The sequence below is a fragment of the Leuciscus leuciscus genome, assembly GCF_965113295.1.
Source record: "Leuciscus leuciscus genome assembly, chromosome: 14".
Classification (NCBI taxonomy): domain Eukaryota; kingdom Metazoa; phylum Chordata; class Actinopteri; order Cypriniformes; family Leuciscidae; genus Leuciscus; species Leuciscus leuciscus.
The window spans coordinates 6994812-7014844 of record NC_138738.1 but is presented as its reverse complement, the minus strand read 5'-3'; the positions used below and the strand labels follow the sequence as shown (position 1 = coordinate 7014844).

General features: G+C 36.3%; 1 protein-coding gene across 1 annotated transcript; it reads right to left on the bottom strand.

The window, feature by feature from the left end:
- Positions 1-43: 43 nt before the first annotated feature.
- On the bottom strand, positions 44-19736 carry rhoca (ras homolog family member Ca). The gene is made up of 5 exons (XM_082189655.1): positions 19571-19736; positions 9986-10143; positions 5121-5241; positions 2853-2983; positions 44-2488 (listed from the first exon to the last, which is right to left on the bottom strand). The coding sequence occupies exons 2-5, from the start codon at positions 10139-10141 to the stop codon at positions 2315-2317; spliced, it is 582 nt and encodes a 193-aa protein (XP_082045781.1). The 5' UTR covers positions 10142-10143; positions 19571-19736; the 3' UTR covers positions 44-2314.
- Between the last annotated feature and the right edge of the window lie 297 nt (positions 19737-20033).

Sequence of the window (20033 nt, the reverse complement as noted above, 5' to 3'; positions counted from 1 at the left end):
GCCTGTCATTTCACACAAAAGAAGAAAAAGAGTGCAACATTAATTTGTTTCGAAAAAATAGTTTATTAACATAAGTCGGTTTCACTTCATTCAAACAATTACTACTAGTCCCGTTTACAAAGCATTGTTACTATGAGCGCTCATAAAAATCTGGATTAATAAATCAAATTGAATACTTCCAGAAAAAAGGAGACCATATGAACACAGCTGGTTGATCTCAGAGGCCAGTGTGCTAAGACTTTTCCTCATGCTGTCTATTATCACTCCTGCATCGAGGATTTCATCAAGGACTCCACAAATTAGTACATAAAAAAAAAAAGATAAAGAACAAGATCCTCCTTTATTTGTGAGTAGTGTGTAGTTTGTACGTAGTCTAATGGGATGTTCCTTGTGCATTCAGTGCATTGCAGTCAGTATTTCAATAATGCCCTGTTTAATAAATTAAAATCCATGGCATAGTGTTCCATGCCTTCAAGAATTATACAGATGGTTATTATTTTAACGATCTGTGTGCTTCTGATGGACCTAAACATAAAATACCCCAAGGAAGATATCAAATTTCCTCACTCTTTTTGGATGAACCTCACAAAGAAATGGCTGGGTCATATTTCACCTTAAAATAAACCATATTTTATATATATATATATATATATATATATATATATAAAAATGTATATAATAAATATATATTATGATTCTAACTAATTTTAATACATATCTATATGTAATTTGTATGAATATATTTATGTGTATGTATATAGCATTAAAAAAAAAAAGAATCATAAATTCTCTTAAATTTTTTAATGATACATGTAAAATTAAAGCAAATTTTCCACCCAAATCTTTTAATTTTCTTAATGAAAACTATATTTTTTTTATTTCATTTTTAGCTGATATATGACCCAGAACACATTCTTAATTGCTTTTGTGATTTTCTTATTTTACAACATCAGACCAGATTGAAACAGAGCTCCACCATGCTAATGAATTAAACACTCGTTCAAAGTCAACACGGACAGGAAACATGGGGCTGGATTTATGTAGCATTGATAATTTACCTCATATGTCAGACATCTCATGGCACCAGCAGCACAGTAGTGGAAGTGACATCAGAATATGGATTCTACACCAGCTAATAAAAGCTACAGCTCTTCTAGAAGCACAACTCTGCGTGATTAGCGAAGGTTATTGTCAGAAACACGATGATCCGAACACCTCATGATTACTGGCATGCAACATTACAACACTGATCGTGACCAAACGCATGCATGGACATAACCGTTCATCTCATCTCCACCGACCCGAGCGCATTACAGACTGATAACTAAAGGCACACAATTCTGTGGGAACTGGAAAGGCACTCGAGGCCTTTTCTAACTAATATACATTTGTTAACAATCATCAGTTTGTGAATTTATTTGATGTTTCGCAATGCTAGAAACCTTCAAAAGTGATCGCACATTAAAAGTAATTGCAGTAACAATACTCAAGCATGTGTGCCGGCTAACGTGAGGACAATACAGTCAGATTATGTGACGCCTGGATATTTGAGGCAGGTTCAACCAGTTTAGTATCTATAGAGTTCAGTCCATGTGCACATGTGTGTGTTTATGCCTGTGTGGAGGACAAAAACGACAACTGTCATGCTCCCGGTTGGTTTTTGACCCGACTTAGCCTCCAATTTACATGTAATTGATATTTATTTGGGGGAATGAAAGCTATATACTCAACATTACTGAAGATTTAGCATTTTTAAATACATTTAATTGGCTCATTGGAGTTATTCACTACTATAAAATTGTGTAGAAGACACAAGAGAAGCTCAAAACACACACTTTACATTCAAATTGTGGAGGGAACGATCATGAAGGCACTGGTTTTTATTACCAAATTCTGTGCTATTAAGAGATTTCTACGTGGTTAAATTAATTTCGATTACAATAATATGAAGATGTTCTCACCAGATTATAATGGTCAACTGATAAATATGCAAAAATACAATAACGTTGTGACTGACGCCATCCGTACAGTACAAACTGGAGGAAAAAAAAAAATTGTGCCATAGAGGAAACCTAAATCAAGATATATAGTGACATAGATATATTTTGATCTAACCTGCCTTTCTGCCCAGCCTCTGTCCATTTAATGCATATTTTTTTTGACTTTCCTCCATTTCCCACCTGTTGGTTTGCATGAAATGTGACATACAGTCCAGTGTATTTATGTTTGTTTGGTCAAAAAAAATGTTTTGTGGAGTTTGGCATTTCCTGGTCAGCGCGGGGAGATCCTTCTGGAAAAAGACCGGAAAGTTCTCTTACAAGAGCAAGCACCCGCTCCTCTTCTTCCTCTTGCGGACTTGCAGCGCCGCCCTGGTGGCCATTTCGAATACTTCCCTCACGCCCTCCTTAGTCTTGGCTGAGCATTCCAGGTATCCAAAGGCGCTAATACGGTTGGCCATGTCTCTGCCCTCCTCAGGTTTAACCGGCTCCTGCGAAACAGATGAGTTGGGACTGAATAATCACATTCAATAAGATTTAGAACCAAAATACTGTGTGAACTGTGCGCAGCTAAAGCCTGACTTATGACATGCAATGTCAATTCTGCTCGCTAAATGAATAGATTTAACGGAGGCCATCTGCCCAGATAACCGAACACTATTGCTGACACATCATTTAAGGGGCGAGGCATGATCGCATCAGTCATTGGTTATTAGAGGTTGGACTGATCGCTCGAGTACGAGAGGTTTGACAAATGATAATGATCAGCCTTCTGGAGTGACAGTAATGCTGGCTTCTAAGAGCTTTTTAATGGGACTCCCCATCGTGGTGATGCGGCAGGCCCCGGGAACACACCTGCTTCATCTTAGTCAGCTCTCTCCGTGTGTGCTCATCGTTCCGCAGATCCTTCTTATTGCCCACGAGGATTATGGGAACGTTGGGGCAGAAGTGCTTCACCTCTGGCGTCCACTTTTCTGGGATATTCTCTATGAGTTCACACACATTCAAGATTGATATACATTTTAACACAAATTTGAATTTTATAGTATAATCATGCACATAAATAATTAAAGCTGCAGTCCGTAACTTTTTTGTTTTAAACATTTACAAAATGTATATAATAAGCAAGTACATCATGAATCCATTTTCCTAACCGTGTTTTTGTCTTATCCTGAATCGCTACGGTACACCTATAATAAGTGTTTATATTGGGACTATTTTAGACTGGTACGGGTCGTACCGCTGTCGAGTAGCCCATACCTGTAGCTCCGGCTACAATGTTCTTCCGCACAACACATGCAGTTCTGTTTATTAACCACTAGAGCGCCAAACGTTTTCTTGGACTGCAGCTTTAATAAAAAAAATAAAAAAATGCAATTATAAAATATAAAAAAAGTTTACAAACTTTAAAAAAAAATTTAAAGAAATTATATATATATATATATATATATATATACACACACACACACACGTATATGTATGTGTATGTGTATTTTCCCCCCTAAACTATCAAATATACATGAATAAAATAATATATAAATATATAAAATACACACATGCATGTATACGGAATTTTTTTTTTCATGTATATTTGATTTTTTTTATTATACTGTACAAATTACAGTATCCATAGTTTGAATAAGTCTGGAAATACTATATTTATTAAACAAAGTAATACATAATATAATAAATATAATAATATAATAAATATAATATAATATAATATAATTAGTGGTCAATATTTTTTTTAAATATCATCATCGGCACATGAGTTTTTCTGTCTGGCCGACCTGTTGAAGCGGGACTTTTATTTTGATGGCGCTGCCTGAGCACACGGTGAAGGGCAAACACAACAATACTTTCTCATTTACCGTCAAGCATTCAGCAAATACGCATTTGTATCATTTAAACAAATCTTTGTATATCGATTTTCAATCTATGCTGCGCTATATTCAGTTGCCCACTATCATATTCATGTCATTTAATATAATATAATATATAATGAGAAAGTCTTTGAAGGTACTGTAATTTGAAGGAAAAATATGGTGACAAAAAGGTTAAATAATACTTACATATAGTGTCATAAAACTTTGTTATATGATGTTAATGTGACCCAAAGAAAGTGTGAGTGAAATAAGGGATTTGCCCAAACAAATCCAATCCTATTATTGATATTAAGTAATTCATGTTTGGTGGTTCCATTCCACTTCACTGCAGGGGAATTATGCGAGATATATATATATATATAGAGAGAGAGAGAGAGAGAGAGAGAGAGAGAGAGAGAGAGAGAGAGAGAGAGAGAGAGAGAGAGAGAGAGAGAGAGAGAGAGAGAGAGAGAGAGAGAGAGAGATAGAGAGATAGATAGATAGATAGATAGATAGATAGATAGATATTAGGGCTGTCAAATGATTAATCGTGATTAATCGCATCCAAAATAAAAGTTTGTTTAAATAATATATGTGTGTGTACTGTGTATAATTAAATTTGTATCTAGAAATACACACACATGCATGTATATATTTAAGAAAAATGTGTTATTTATATATAAAAAAATATATTTATATATAATATAAATGATCTATAAATATATACAGTATATGTATGCAAATATTTCTTAAATATATACATGCATGTGTGTGTATTTATATATACAAAATAATTATACACAGTACACACACATATATTATTTAAAGACAAACTTTTATTTTGGATGCGATTAATCGCGATTAATCTTTTGACAGCCCTAATATAGATATATATATAGATATAGATAAATATTGATCTTTTGAACTCTGCTGAATTCTGAATAATCTCAGAACTGTCTGCGATAACTTTTAAACACAAACTTATATAATTTGTTCAAGCTTCCCGACATTTACTATAACAAGGAAAAAAACGGGGATGTTACTACGGGAAGCTGGTGTAGATAAAGGACAGTGATGTCATGGACACAAGTGTTATCATGATGCGCCTCGACTCTTAGACAAAACACAGGAACTTCCTGCATAAGTTGATGACTTAGTGAATTGTATTTCCAGTAAGAACGGCCTTGACACAAACAAGGATGACTCAAAATTAAAATATGAAGCAGATTTTGGACTCTTTAAAAAATTATATGTTTACCTAAACTGTCGGGACTGTCTATGGAGAAACACATGAGGATGACATCCGTGTCTGGGTAAGACAGAGGTCTCAGGCGATCATAGTCTTCCTGTCCTGCTGTGTCCCACAAAGCCAGCTCCACCTGTGGATCAGAATTGGACAGGATGAGTCAGACCTCAGTTGAAACAGCTAGACAAAGGCTTTAATGATCTCTACAGCACACTGGACTTCGCATCGTGGGTTATTTACAACCAAATAAGTTGGACAAAAGCAGAAGGGCACTTAAAGGTGTACTTCACTTTAAAATTAAAATTACCCCATAATTTACTCACCCTCAAGCCATCCTAGGTGTATATGACTTTCTTCTTTCAGACGAATACAATCGGAGTTATATTAATAAACACCCAGGCACTTCCGAGCTTTATGCAACCCTAGTCTCTCTTAGAAGTGTACAACCCACTATACAATAGAGCATCACAGTCCCGCCCACAGCCCGAGAGCGCTTCGGTGCCGGAAGTAAATTTCCCATTCATTTCTCCCATTGACGTTTTCGAAAATCCGTATCTAAAGAGTTTTAGAGCATGTCTGAGGATAACCAGCTACGGCTGAACTCATAGGCATACAACATATCATTTCGAGTGAAAAAACGGCGAGAAAATCCAAAAAAAGTCAAAGGTACAAGACTGTGTACATATTTTCATTTCCGAGCGAAGGAACTACTCATCCCATAAACCACCGCGCCTCACTGAAGTCGACTGAAGCCACAACCGCGAAAGAGCCTTTAGACAGAGCGACTTTAAAATCTGACGACAGCCACGCGAACTTTTTCTTGTGCCGTTTATAGCAGTTCTTTCAGTAGTAATTGTGTAAATAGACTGGAAAGCATGGCTGGTGGTCCGCGGCTCACGGGTGCAGATCTGGCAGTCCGCGCGGCGTTCTGCTCATCAGTTTCAGCGGCCCACGGGCAGGTTGCTGACAAATGCCTCAACAATTTCCCACTTGTGATCCATGCTCATTTTATTCATGAAGTTATAGTTCATCCTTAATTTTAATAACATTTAATGTATTTTCTTAATAACAACAAGTGAAAATTAAAAAGTGAAGGTCAGCAAACCAGAAAGTGCATCATATTCAGTTTATTAACTTGCCATAAATTATTACACAAATGTTCAGTAAATGCATGAAGAGCTCTCTATGGCTCTGGGTATGCCTAAGCTAAATATTGTTTTGACAGTGGCATCATAAAATGCTTGATATGACTCATACCATATATGAAGACTCCTCGGTTCAAATGTCACATCAGTGATACAGTGCAAAAAAACGCAACAGTTTTTTTTTCTTTTTCTATTTATCTTGAGTCTTCACGAACTTTCGCGGGGTTTACACGAGCTCCACCAATCAGATGCATCACTGTGGGATTGTGGGATTGTTTAGGATTGTGGGTAATGAAGTACTTCTCCAAGACATCGCGAATAAAAGGCATTTATCTCAAAACAAGGTTAGTGCCCCATGAACTTTTGGCGGTTATATGAGCATATACAATCGCTTAGTACAGCCGTAGCTGGTTTTAAGTCTACCATGTATGGTTACGTTTTTATGGCTTATACCCCAACTGTCAATGGAGAAATTGTATTGAATTTTTACTTCCGGCACCGGCTGTGGGCGGGACTGTGATGCTCTATAAGTGAGGCAAAAAAAAAAAAAAGAAAGAAAAAAAGAGCATTACACATTCCTAAAAGTAACAGTTCAGGCTTAAGACAGCTTACGTGTGTAGCTCCCTCCTTCACACAAGCCCTTTCTATTTAGACATATACAGACCAGATATATTCAGGTTATTATAATGCAATGACAAATGTATTTTTGTCTCTCTACACTAAAGCAGAATTTTTTGGGCTTATAATTAATTAATTAATTTGCACCTTTTTAGATGATTTGAAAACCATGTTATAAAAAGATTAAATTGTTTGATAAGTTTAAGTTGATAAGTTTAAGCTCTTCCAAGCCTTTATAATGGTAGTGAATGGGGGGGTTGTTTGAAGCCCAAAAAAATGCATCTATCCATCATAAAAAAAAAAGAATCCATACGGCTCCAGGGGGTTAATAAAGGCCTCCCATTATAAAGGCTTAGAAGAGTTAGGACATTTGAAATATATCTCCGATTGTGTTCGTCTGAAAGAAGATATTCATAGACACCAAGGATGGCTTGAGGGTGAGTAAATCATGGGATAATTATTGGGTGAACTATCCCTTTAAGCAAACTACATTTCACGAGTTCACATCTACATATAATTAGTACAATAAGTTTATGCGTATTTGGCGTGCTGTCCGGGGGGAGGGCTCCGAGCTCGGAGTTAGGCCCGAACCCAGAGTACTCCCCCCAGTTGGTAAATGTAGATGGAACTGGAAGTGAGGAGATGGGGTGGAGGAGGGATGCTGACAAACTTTCAATGAACAGAGATAGGTCTGCTGTGAATTTATACTCTGTCATTGAGTTGATTACTGATTAATCTCCAGCTGTGCATAATTTGGTTAATTATCTGAACCTGCTCCTCCCGAACTTTGTTAATAAAACATCATTTAAATATCTAAAAAATATTTATTTTAAATATTTAAATTTCAAATATTTTTATTTATTAAGACACCATAACAACAACAAAAAAAAAAACAAAAAAAAACAACCAAAACATGGTCAACAACGGTCATTTTCAAGTCATTGTATGTATAAAATGCATTTGATGTTTTATGAATAAATTAATAGTGAAAAAAATGAATGTCTGGGTGGTCTAAGTGGGTTAAAACCGCCTTTCTACACTGAAAAACAAATTGACGTAGAAACAATTTTCATTCAGAAATTGCTAATAAATATAACACAGCAATTACAATGATTGTACAACACTAAAAAAATCCCCCAAAAAAAAAATATATTTTCTTGTAAAACATACTCCAATTATCTTCATTTTATTTACAACTGTGAAAAATAATTTTGACTTTCTACTTTCAATGTCAGAGCAATGCTGATTATTTTGCAAAACTATTCTCAGATTCAGCCAACACTGATATGCTGTCAGATATATTGAAGATCCCAACTGCAAAAACAAATGAACTTTAAGGTATCAGTCCTTCACATATGTCACTCTTCCCTCACATAATCTGTACAGGGCAACAACAAGCCTTGGCTTATCCAATCACAAGCCTAGTTAAACGGGAGATTAGAGGGAATCAAACTACATCCCTTCTGCTCTGCTGTAGGACTGAAGCTTAGTTTCATACCGCCGCTGAGTCATACACCGAGCCTGATGCCACATCATTACACAACCTTTCCTCAATTCACTGAGAGAGGAGACTATTTGTCCCTCCGTTGTGCACTGATCTGAAGCTCTACATCAAAATAATCTGTTCAGCGCAGAGTAAAGAAGCCCATAATGCTTTGAATGGCTCATCGTTTTTCAAAGAACATGCATTGGTGACATCAGCCAAAAATTAATGCCATATCGGTTGCAGAGCGAGTCTCAGAGAAAGATTATGAAGATAAATTTATTTTTCCTCTTCGGAGAAACATGCACTGCCGAATCAGGAGCGTGTATTAAGAAAGTAAATGGAGGCAATTTTTATGTTGACTTTAAAATATATGTTTAAAGTAGAGAATGTTCCCAAAGGCCGGAAAGATTTATTCTCATTCGCCACTGGGAAGCTTCTATATTTTGAGAAACCTAGCAGCGTAACACTGCTGTGAGAGCGAGGGGTTTGAAAAGAGATGCCATTCTGCTCCTTGACTTCAACATTTCCTGTGCTGGAGACACAGAATGAGCCCACCTTCCACTAAAAAAACCCCTCTTCCATCACAGGAAATGAAGTGGTCGGTTTAATCATGCTATATAGGGTTGGCGAGTCACAGCAACAGGGGCGGGGATATCTTGAGTCCAGTCAGGAAACCAGAGAGAACAGCCATTTCCTGTTTTGCCAAGTCCCCTTTAGATTTCGTAGTGGTCAGGGCTGCAAAACATCAGATCTATCAGACCCCTTCACGTCACCCATTCCAATGCACTGTTATTTCTATACTATTATACTGTTTATTCATATTTTGAATTGGCTTATTTTTATATTCTTTACTTTTATATTTTTTGTTAAAATTTTAGTTTAAGTTTTAGTCCTTTTTTCTTTCTATATAGCCTTAATTTATTTTTATTATTTTTATTTATTGCTAATTTAAGCAACATTACTAATTTTCATTTAGCCTAAATTTTGTATCTAATATTTATATATTATTTTATTTCAGCTTAAATTAAATTACTGAAAAGGATTTTTCGGTATAGTTTTAGTCCACAATAACAACTGTTCCAAAACAATGGCAATTCAATTAGTAATTTTGTCATGCAAGTTTCTATTTTGTCTGTTTTTTTTATTTCAGTTTTGGTCATTTTATTACTTAAACCTATTTAATTTTAGTTAACCATAATTTTCAATTTCAATTTTTGAAAAAGTTTTTCATCTAATATTTATATATTGTTTTATTTCAGCTTTATTTTAATTACCGAAAATTATTTTTAATAGTTTTAGTTCTCACTATAACAACACTGTTCCAAAAATTGCCTATTATTTTACACTTACTGGTGCAATTGTTTGGATAAATAGTCTATAGAGGATATACTGATATATTAGACTAAAATAACAAGTGTTCACAGATTCTAAGCTGGTTTCAGGATGAATATGACGGCAAAACTGACTAATGAAAACAAAACTAATGACACGTTCTGGGTTACTTATAGATCTCAGCTTGGGTTTCACAATTAGCAATTTCCAAAACTAACCCAAACCTCAAGGTACAGTATGTGTTGTATAAAAACAGGCTTTGGGGGGTTTGGAGGCGGCCAAGAATCAATACCAACCTGTTTGCTGTCAACTTCGATATCTGCAATGTAGTTCTCGAACACAGTGGGCACGTAGACTTCTGGAAACTGATCTTTGCTGAACACTATGAGTAGACAGGTCTTCCCACATGCTCCATCTCCCACGATCACCAGCTTTTTCCTGATAGCAGCCATACCTGGAGAGGAAATACGAGATTTTCTTCAACCACAATCGGCTCCATGTCATGAAAATACTCTTTCATTTTGATCTTTTGAAATAAGAGCTGAATGCACTATGGAAACGTACTGTAAGTTTGGCTCCAGTTAGAGCTGCACGATTCTGGATAAATTGAGAATCACGATCTCAAACAGAGATCGCGAATCTGATCAGACAACTAAACAAAATAACATGTAATTAAATTTACTAGAGGTTTAGGTTTAAAATGTTTAATTAATCTGAATGAATCCTTTAAAACAAAAAAAACGTTTTGAATGAACGATTCACTGACTCACTCAAAAAGACTTCACTTGTTTCATTAGTACTGTATGAATCAGTGTTTTTGAACGAATCTCTTGAATGAATGATTCAATCGATACATTTTTTGTGATTGCTTCTGTAGACATCAGTGTTTATCTGAACTCTTTTAAAATGAATATTTGTAACACAGAAATAATGATAGGCCTACTGTGTGGTTGAAAAAACGGTGTGTGAAGTCGTTTCATATGACAACTGCGCTCTCTAGCTCGGCGGCAACGCAAACACATATTTGAATGTTCCGGTGTGATTTTGTCAAAGGTTCATAAGTTGATGAACCCTAACCCTAAGCCTAACCCTAACAGGCAAATAGTGAGATCGTGTAGGTGTTTGAATTAAAAATCGCAATATTTTAACTATTAATCGTACAGCTCTAGCTCCAGTCCAAAAAGTCTGTCTTTGAGTGCAAATTGTTCTATAAAGTCAAATGGACCACTTTTAGGACACTTTTGTAATGTTTTTGTCGTTTTGAAGCGTGATAGACCTGCTATCATTCACTTTTATTATTTATTACAGTGGCCAGGAAATTCTTTAAAATTCAACACTAAACAGCTCTTCAATTATTTCCATGCTTGGTCCTCCAGCGTGACACACAACTAGCCAACTTGTTTTGCTCTTTTTTAAAGTATAGCCTATCCCAGTGTTATCTTTATCACTCAGCCATATGTTGTCCACCATGACAAAACAACAGACCCGAAGGCAAATGCAAGCCGTTGAATCAAGACCAGAAGCGGAAAACGTGTACGCAAACATGATATGAACATCTGCTTAATGTGAACCTGATGCAAAACTCAGAGGACACAATCCTCATGGGCTACAAAACACACATCACAACGCACGCAAGGCTTCTGAACACAAATAAGACGTCAAGATCATTTCATAGTGACGGCTATGGAAATTGTCAATTCATTTAAACAATCAAATTCTACATCTTTTATTTTAACCACAGACATAGTTCTAACAGTTTGATTTAAAGGGATAGTTCACTTTGAAATACATTTTTGGTATGTTTTAGCTTACCTCAAGGGCATCCAAGATGTAGGTGTCTTTTTTTCCGCAGTAGTTTCAATTTTGATATTTTTAGGTCAAACCGTTCTTGTCTGTCAGTCATATAATGCAGGTCGATGGTCACTGTCTCAAAGAGCATGCACAGAGTCCAAATTAAAACAATTCCCCGTCGTCCAAATTAAACAATTCCCCATCGTAAGTACACATTGATGGCCTAAGACACGAAACGAGCGGTTTGTGTGAGAAAACGAACAGTATTTATATCGTTTTTACCTCTTATACACAGCCATGTCAAAGTGATCTGATCTGACGTGTACGCAGACTGGTGCATAGATATATACACACTAGATGTCGCCTTGTCTACGGCAGTTCATTGGAACGAATGTCTTTAAGGCGACATCTAGTGTATATATCTATGCACCAGTCTGCGTACACGTCAGATCAGATCACTTCGACATGGCTGCGTATAAGAGGTAAAAACGATATAAATACTGTTCGTTTTCTCACACAAACCGCTCGTTTCGTGTCTTAGGCCATCAATGTGTACTTACGATGGGGAATTGTTTAATTTGGACGATGGGGAATTGTTTTAATTTGGACTCTGTGCATGCTCTTTGAGACAGTGACCACAGACCTGCATTATATGACTAACAGACAAGAACGGTTTGACCTAAAAATATCAAAATTGAAACTACTGCGGAAAAAAAGACACCTACATCTTGGATGCCCTTGAGGTAAGCTAAAACATACCAAAAATTCATTTCAAAGTGAACTATCCCTTTAAACCTTGTATAATGAGGTTGCATTTTATTTACTCAGCAAACCCAATATTTATTCACATCTGCCTCTTGGCGAGTGTTAATTCTGGACTACACAATTCAAATCAATTTGCATTATAAACTGCAAGATGTCAGTTGGGGCGAAAGAGGAAAGCATTTACTCAATCATCTTAGCGAGATCTCTGAGGAGAATGTATTATCGCATTGATCTGTCACACTTTTGATCACCAACATTAATTTCTAAACTAACTCGCTTGCTTATTGGAGCTAGTGATAGTGTGACAATTCTGAGGAAGGCGTTGTGAGCGAGGTTGCGCTTGGGTCTTTGTGTGGGCGATAAGGGAGATTTGTCCCGCATCCATGATGAATGTGTGCCAGTAGGGAAGCACAGCTGTGCATATCGTCGTTCCAAGCCTCCCAATACTCATCTATTCTTCCTTAGTATTCAAAGATTACAAACACAGATTAAACACACACTCTTCAACACTGTCTGGGCTTGTTTTAACACGACTACTTATCAGCCGGCCTCCATCAGATTGTGCTTCCTCTGAGCAGAAAGAACTTTATTTTTAGTACGGCCTGGGTTTCTTTCTCTCTCGCATCAAGCTCCATCCACCCACATAAGCAGGGGCTTAAACAGAGAGGGAGAAGAGAAAACTAATGGAGAAAAGAAGGTGCCGTTTCTGTGACAGAATAAATTAGACAAGTTTTGTTGCTCTTATGTGACGCTATACAAAACATTTTAGGAGAATTTAATTGAGGAAAAAAGCAAAAGTTCAGTCTCAATTTTTGTGGAGGGACGCCTCGGAAAATAAATACAAGATGCAACTTAAAGGGATAGTTCACATAAAAATGAAAATTCTTACTCACCCTCATGTCGTTCCAAACACGCAAGACTTTAGTTCATCTTCAGGACAAAAATGAAGATCTTTTTGATGAAATCTGAGAGCTTTCTGTCCCCTCCATTGACAGTTACGCAACTACCACTGTGACGCTTCAAAAAGTTCATTAAGAGATCGTAAAACTAATCCATATGACTTGAGCGGTTTAGTCAGTGATCAGTGAACATAAACAGAAGCTTAACCGAACGTGATTGATGCGCGAGAACAAACCTCATTGGTTCTTGCTGAAGCTCAAACGTGCTGCGTAACACGAGAATGAACCTCATTGGTTCTTGCTGAAGCTCAAACGTGCTGCGTAACACGAGAATGAACCTCATTGGTTCTTGCTGAAGCTCAAACGTGCTGCGTAACACGAGAATGAACCTCATTGGTTCTCGCACGTCAAGCGAACATGCTTGAGCTTCCGTTTACCACAACTGATGTGTGAATTGATGAATGTTTATATGTGAATAAAAGCTTAAATTCAATCTGTTCATCATATAAAGCGATCAAGTCTCTTCAGAAAATGTGGACTAAACCGCTCAATTCATATGGATTAGTTTTACGATCTCTTTATGAACTTTTTGAAGCGTAAAAGTGTCAGTTGCGCAATGGAGAGACAGAAAGCTCTCAGATTTCATCAAAAAGATCTTCATTTGTGTTCAGAAGATGAACGAAAGTCTTACGGGTTTGGAATGACATGAGGGTGAGTAATTAATTACAGAATTTTCATTTTTATGTGAACTAACCCCCTTTAAGGGATACATTTTATTTAAATAATTAATAATGTATATCATGGTATAAATGTTGCAAGGAAGGAGAGATATTTCTTACACTTACATATATTTTCACAGCATGAATTGGTAATAATAAAAAAAATCAATGCATGGTAAATTGTTAATTCTTCATTATTGTGATAGCCAAACACCACTAATAATCATATATTTTTTATTTATTTTTTACCACTTTCTCTATTTGACAGTAAAAGTTTCGTTATTTTAAATGTTACGCAACACCGTCTAAAAGAAATCCTGGTTGATCGGAGAAATCTATCCGAGATATCAAAAGAGAAACAAAAGCTCAGAGGAAATTTGTTGATGCTCAGGGACACTTTTCTTTGAAAGAAAACAACTGATCGGCATTGTATCTTTTGTGTAGCAGAGTCTGATATGCATGGAATTCCCTGCTGTTTTCCATTTCCCTGTAAATAGGCCTTTAACTGAAGTCATGATTCATGTGTTCAAAAACATGTTAAACCCTCAAATGAGTCATCCGAAAAATGCCTGCACAATTATTGACAAAAGAGAAGTACACAAATAAAGGAAAGCAGGTAATTCAGGTTACAGACGCAAACAGACTAAGTTGTGCGCGCAGTAAAAGAGAGAAACTCAAATCCATGTGAACAGCACCGGCTTAAAATAGTCACATATCTGGACAGGACACATCCCAAAGTTTTTCAAAACAAACACTGTTTTTATAACGCAACTAGTAGTTTCTAGTTAAGGATGGGGGAACTGTCCAACTAATCCCAAACACATCTATTTTGAGGTTCAAACTACATAGTAACTTGCAATAAGTTGCAGTACGATATATTGCAGCTAAAGGGTTAGTTCACCCAAAAAGTTGTCATCGATTACTCTCCCTCGTGTTGTTCATCTTGTCTTTGAAGCACAAACGAAGATATTTTTAAGGAAATTTGTGTCACTAATCAAAAATGGATTTCAATGCTGGAATCAGATACTTAGGTCAGTGTGCACATTTTAATATTCAAGCACAATAAGACACAAAAGAAAACTCAATTTGGCACTGAGCTGTTTTCTTTGCGCACACATCCAAAGTGTTCACATAGACCCGTCTCTCATATAGTGCGCAATACTGAATTAAGTTCTCATACGCATCTTCTTGTGCTTGAACGCACAAACGCATATACAATGATGCCAAAATATCTTTGTGTAAACAGTCGATTTTGTCTTAAGTGAAAGTAAACAGTTGAGAAAGAAAACGCATGTGTAACAGTATATGGGATCAAGCGTGAAACCTTAAAGTGACAGCAGTCTAATAAACCTGCTGCTGTCTGTGTCATTAATGTTAATTAAAGAAGAAAAGAAAAAGATACAAATCACGCACTTATCTTGACTGAATAACTTTTGTAGCTTTAATAAGGATTAATCTATATTTTATTTAGCCTATACAAAGTAAACTATGCAGTGTTATTTTACATTTGATTACAATTTATGTACCTGAACTTTGTTCAGTTGTATTTATTTGTGCTATTGCTAATTTGTTTTGATTTTATTACTGTTTATGTGTCTTTAATAATGTTTGAAATTTAAATTAATTAGTCCAGTTGTTTTTGCTGTGTTATTTTTGTTAAAACCATAGGAAAATGATAGTGTTGTTTAGGCTGCTTTTAGGCCGTTCATGGAAATCACAAAACAAAAAGTTTTGCCAAAAGACAGAATAATTAATGTTTGACTAAATGTTTTTTACCTTACTGGAATTAATAAGAGGGGAATATTGATAAGAACGGAAGCTCAATCGTGCTGCATAACACACAAGCATGAACCTCATTGGTTCTTCTTCTCATTTTTGGGTGAACTAACCCTTTCCTTTAATAGACAGTTTACAAATCTATCCTTTGTATACGGTCCTGGAGGGCCACTGCCCTCATGAGTTAAGTTCCAACCCTAATCAAACACACCTGAACAAGGTCTTCAGTCAAGGTCTTCAGAGTTACTAGAATTGTAGGAGTAAGTTTGATGGTGGTTTGAGCTAAACTCTGCAGGACAGTGGCCCTCCAGGGATGGATTTGAGGAACCCTAGCCTTAAATAAGGTTATAAGGTTACACAACCAGAGCAAAGTTCTCAAATACAAATGCCAACACTTGAAAGGTCTCCAAACAAAGTGTTTGTAGGAGTTTACCGTTCAAAGTCCAAAACTAATGTGTGAATGGAATGAATAAAACTGAAGTACTTGACAGTTGGCCAATACTTTTATTAGGAACATTTAATAGGACAGTAAGAATGACAATTTGACTCTTGCTGGTGTAACGTAACAAAAGAGAAATCAACTAAATAATCTCCTAAAAAATATTTTTGCCATAACTCACACTTAAAATCACCATGAAATCAAAACTGACAACTCTTGTGTTTTTTATGGAATTTTGCAGTATTTATATAAATGATTTATCCATGCATGTCATTACTTTTTTTTTATTCATGTGCCCTCATAATCTTTCATCAAAGTAACTTCCCCTCCCCTCCCTCTTGCAGCGACTTCTCTTCTCTGATGATGTTTACTGGCGTGAGGGCGGGACAACCTGTCACTCACATGAGATCAACCAATGGAAAACCACAACCATCCAATCAATTCCCATTCCTGTCAAAATCAAGTGCCGTCCTACATTTTTTTTTTTTTTTTTTTATCGAGAAGCTGTTTGACTCAGATATACATCACAATATGGAAGAAAAGACTATTGCAACTTCCGTTTCAAGCCAACTTTAACTTCAAAACGTATTATCAATCTTTACATGCATACCAAGTAAAAAAAATCTCAAACTCAAAAATACGCATCACATTAAGTTTATTAGTTTATGTTAAACTGTAATCCAATTGGATAGAAAATGTTATATGCAATTCAAATATATAAATCCTTTTTTGAGAATGAAGCCACCTGAAGAAAATGTAATCACCTTTGTTTGTGACCAGGGACAGAAACTGACTAATTTCATATGACACTGCAAGTGATACAATGACCTCATAAACACCTCATCAATGCAGAAGATAATAAACTGAAGAGATCTGGTTTAAGTCAACAGTCATAACATCTTTGTCCTGGTTTGACTTCCTCTTGTCCATCAGAGTGTGTAGAAGAACCTCTCTCTGTATTCACAGTCCAAGTTTTCAAATGTAAAGCTTCTATATTTTGATTCATTTTGGGACTGCTTCAGTCTCAGAAAACTACTCTGCAATTTGGTCTAACTAGTGTCTGTCTTATCTTTAAAAGTTTTGACAATGTGTCCTGTCATGTGACTCAAAGACGCCACATGGTCACTCAAAAAAAACTCAAAAAACTCAAAAAAACTAAATGGTGTATGAGCCTTAGATGTTGTAGACCTTAAATGCATTTCTGCTGGAGGAAAATATTTGAAAAGTGAGGCAAAGTTCACCAGATGGCAGGTTGACAAAGGCAGCCAGGGGCTTAATGCAACAGGAAGCACACTGGGAGCAGTTTATAATGCTGAGCTGGTCTGAAACCAGTCAATTTTCATTTTCAGCAAACCTAATCCATATTAGCTCATTTATCTTAGTCTGGGGTCAGACTCCAAGTGACGTTAATGCACCAAACTATTACATGAGAAGAGTTGTTCAAGATTTGGATTGATTTTTGCAGAAAACAGCAACAAGTTTTACCATCAAACCTGTGATGGTAACAATATATTGCATATATTTGATGCATTATAAGTCTTAAATCATTCAGTCTTCAATAGTTCAGCACAGCATGATATAACTTCTTCCTCTCTCTTCAAATGCAAAATGCATTTAATAATCAGAAAAGCAATAAACAGACAGAAGGTGGAAACAGTTAATAAGCTTTGGATTTAGGCGGCGCTCAGTTCTTGTCATTTCCCGAGAGGCCTGGTTAATAGCCTTTTAATTCCACTTGTGGCAGACATTATCTTACATATGCGTCAATTGGCCTCCACATGTCTAAAAGTATTTTGAAAAGCATTTTTCTAAAGAACCTGTTCAGTTCAATTTGTAATCTGGGTTCGGTTGAATTTGTTTAGGTTGTTAGAATGGCATTTTTCAATTTAGTTCTAAATTAAGGTCTGGCGTTGACATTATTAGACGTTGAGGACTTTGATGTTTTTGGTCCTACAACCTTAAATACACAAAGTCAAAACCATTACATTTTTATTTTTTAACAAGTTAAATAAGGACTACAACTAACAAGGATGTGGGTTTACATGCTTGACAAGGACAACCATTGTATATTAGCAACCTATTAGCAACTTACGTAAAAAAAATTAAAAAAAATCTTATGTTTTAGAATCAACTTTGAACCAAATTTTGAAACATTAGTTCATGCCCATGCTATTTTGTTTACCGTTAAATATCATGGTAACACTTTACAATAAGGTTTCATTAGTTAAATACTTTTCATGATCTAAGAATGAACAATACTTCTACAGCATTTATTAATCTTAATGTTAATTTCAACATTTACTAATACATTATTAAAATCAAATGTATTTGTTAACATTAGTTAATGCACTGTGAGCTAAAATGAACTATCAATGAACAGCTGTATACAAAATGTATTGCTCGTTGTTATTTCATGTTAGTTAATAGCCTACTTTAACTAATGTTAATAAATGAGTCCTTATTGTAAAGTGTTACCAATATCATATTACTGATAAAGTGAGATTACAACACTCTTTCCGATCAAAGAATATCCAGTTGATGACTAGATGATTATTAAAAGGTCATTTCTAGTCGGAAAAAAACTAAACTGAGCACAGACTATACAAATTTCCAAATCCTTTTACAACTTCACTAATTTCCATGAGAAATTTCCCAGGCCCGGAAGGAAAAAAAAACACACACTTTTGACATTCCCTGACATTTCTAGGAATTCCACTTTCCAGAACCATGGGAACGCTGTCTATGCTGACACAAACAACAGTTCTCCCTCATATCATACAAAATACTGAAATATGGGTATGAACTATGAAATATATCTCAAAGGCTATCTGAACTCAAGGCTAGGAGTGTAAAATGGCCTACAACACCTCAAGGATTAAAGATCAGGCCTGTCTTAAATCTTATCCAAGCATTTGGTTGCCACAGAACACAGCCTTTGGCCTAAGGCACATTTGAAGACGGCAGTGCTAGTATAGATAAGCAAACATGGCATCTTGACAGACTCTCTTCGGTGGAACAACAGGTTAGTTAGTCGCTCGGCTGGGTTTAGGGGAAAAGTTTTGAACTCAACTGAAGCGCTGTCGACTGCAACGCCCTTGTATGACTGAAGGAAACTGATTTCCGCACGACTCGAAACGCGAGCAATTAATTAGTTCGCAAGAATATATCCAAAACTCACGCGGAGCTTTATGATTCGCAAATGTGTAATTTTTAATACACTCTATAGAACTCTAAAATGTGGATTCTCACTGTTTAGTATGGGTCAGTCACACTATTTTATCTTTAAACTATAAATTTGACATAATTCCCACGTAACCGTGAGCGATTAAAAAACATAAACGAGCTTGTATGAGAACTATCGCAGCTCGCAGTTCACGAGCCACCACCTACTTTTCCCACACCGCCTCAGCAAACTTGTTTTCTACCAAAATTCCTAAAGTCCGACATGTCAAGTAACAAGATGTCATGCACACAAAATGAAAACATAAATACCTTATATCCTCGCGGGGGTTATATTCCCTGTCGATAGCGTGTCCGAGTTTTAGGCGCAATGTGGAGAAATTTCACGTTGTTATTGCTGAGAGACGAAGCTCGACTCGCTGAAGACCCGCCCGCAATAATGTGAATCAGTGTCGACTGTCCGCTGCGCTGCTGGATGTTGACTCTGGTGAAGGAGGCGGTTCGGCTCTGAGGACTGAGGAGGATCACTGCGGTCCCTCCCTCCGACACCGAGAATAATGACATCATTCTTCTGAAGCTGTGGACTGGAGAGAAGCTGCCCGGTGTCGTTCACCACACAGACCGCTAAATCAAGCTGTCTGTGTTGCCTGGTTCCTATGCTATGATCAGCATATTTTTCAAGTGAGCACAATAAAACCTCACTGACATGCACTGGGACAAGAACCGTATAATTAGGGATGTAATCGAAATGTGGAACTGTGTTGTTCTTTTCCAG

Excerpts from the sequence above, each read along its gene's own strand:
- rhoca (XM_082189655.1), bottom strand. The coding sequence starts at position 10,141 with ATGGCTGCTATCAGGAAAAAGCTGGTGATCGTGGGAGATGGAGCATGT. Across the intron at positions 5,242-9,985 it reads TCGAAGTTGACAGCAAACAG|GTGGAGCTGGCTTTGTGGGA; the intron begins GTTGGTATTGAT and ends TCTGATCCACAG. Across the intron at positions 2,984-5,120 it reads AGACAGTCCCGACAGTTTAG|AGAATATCCCAGAAAAGTGG; the intron begins GTAAACATATAA and ends GTGAACTCATAG.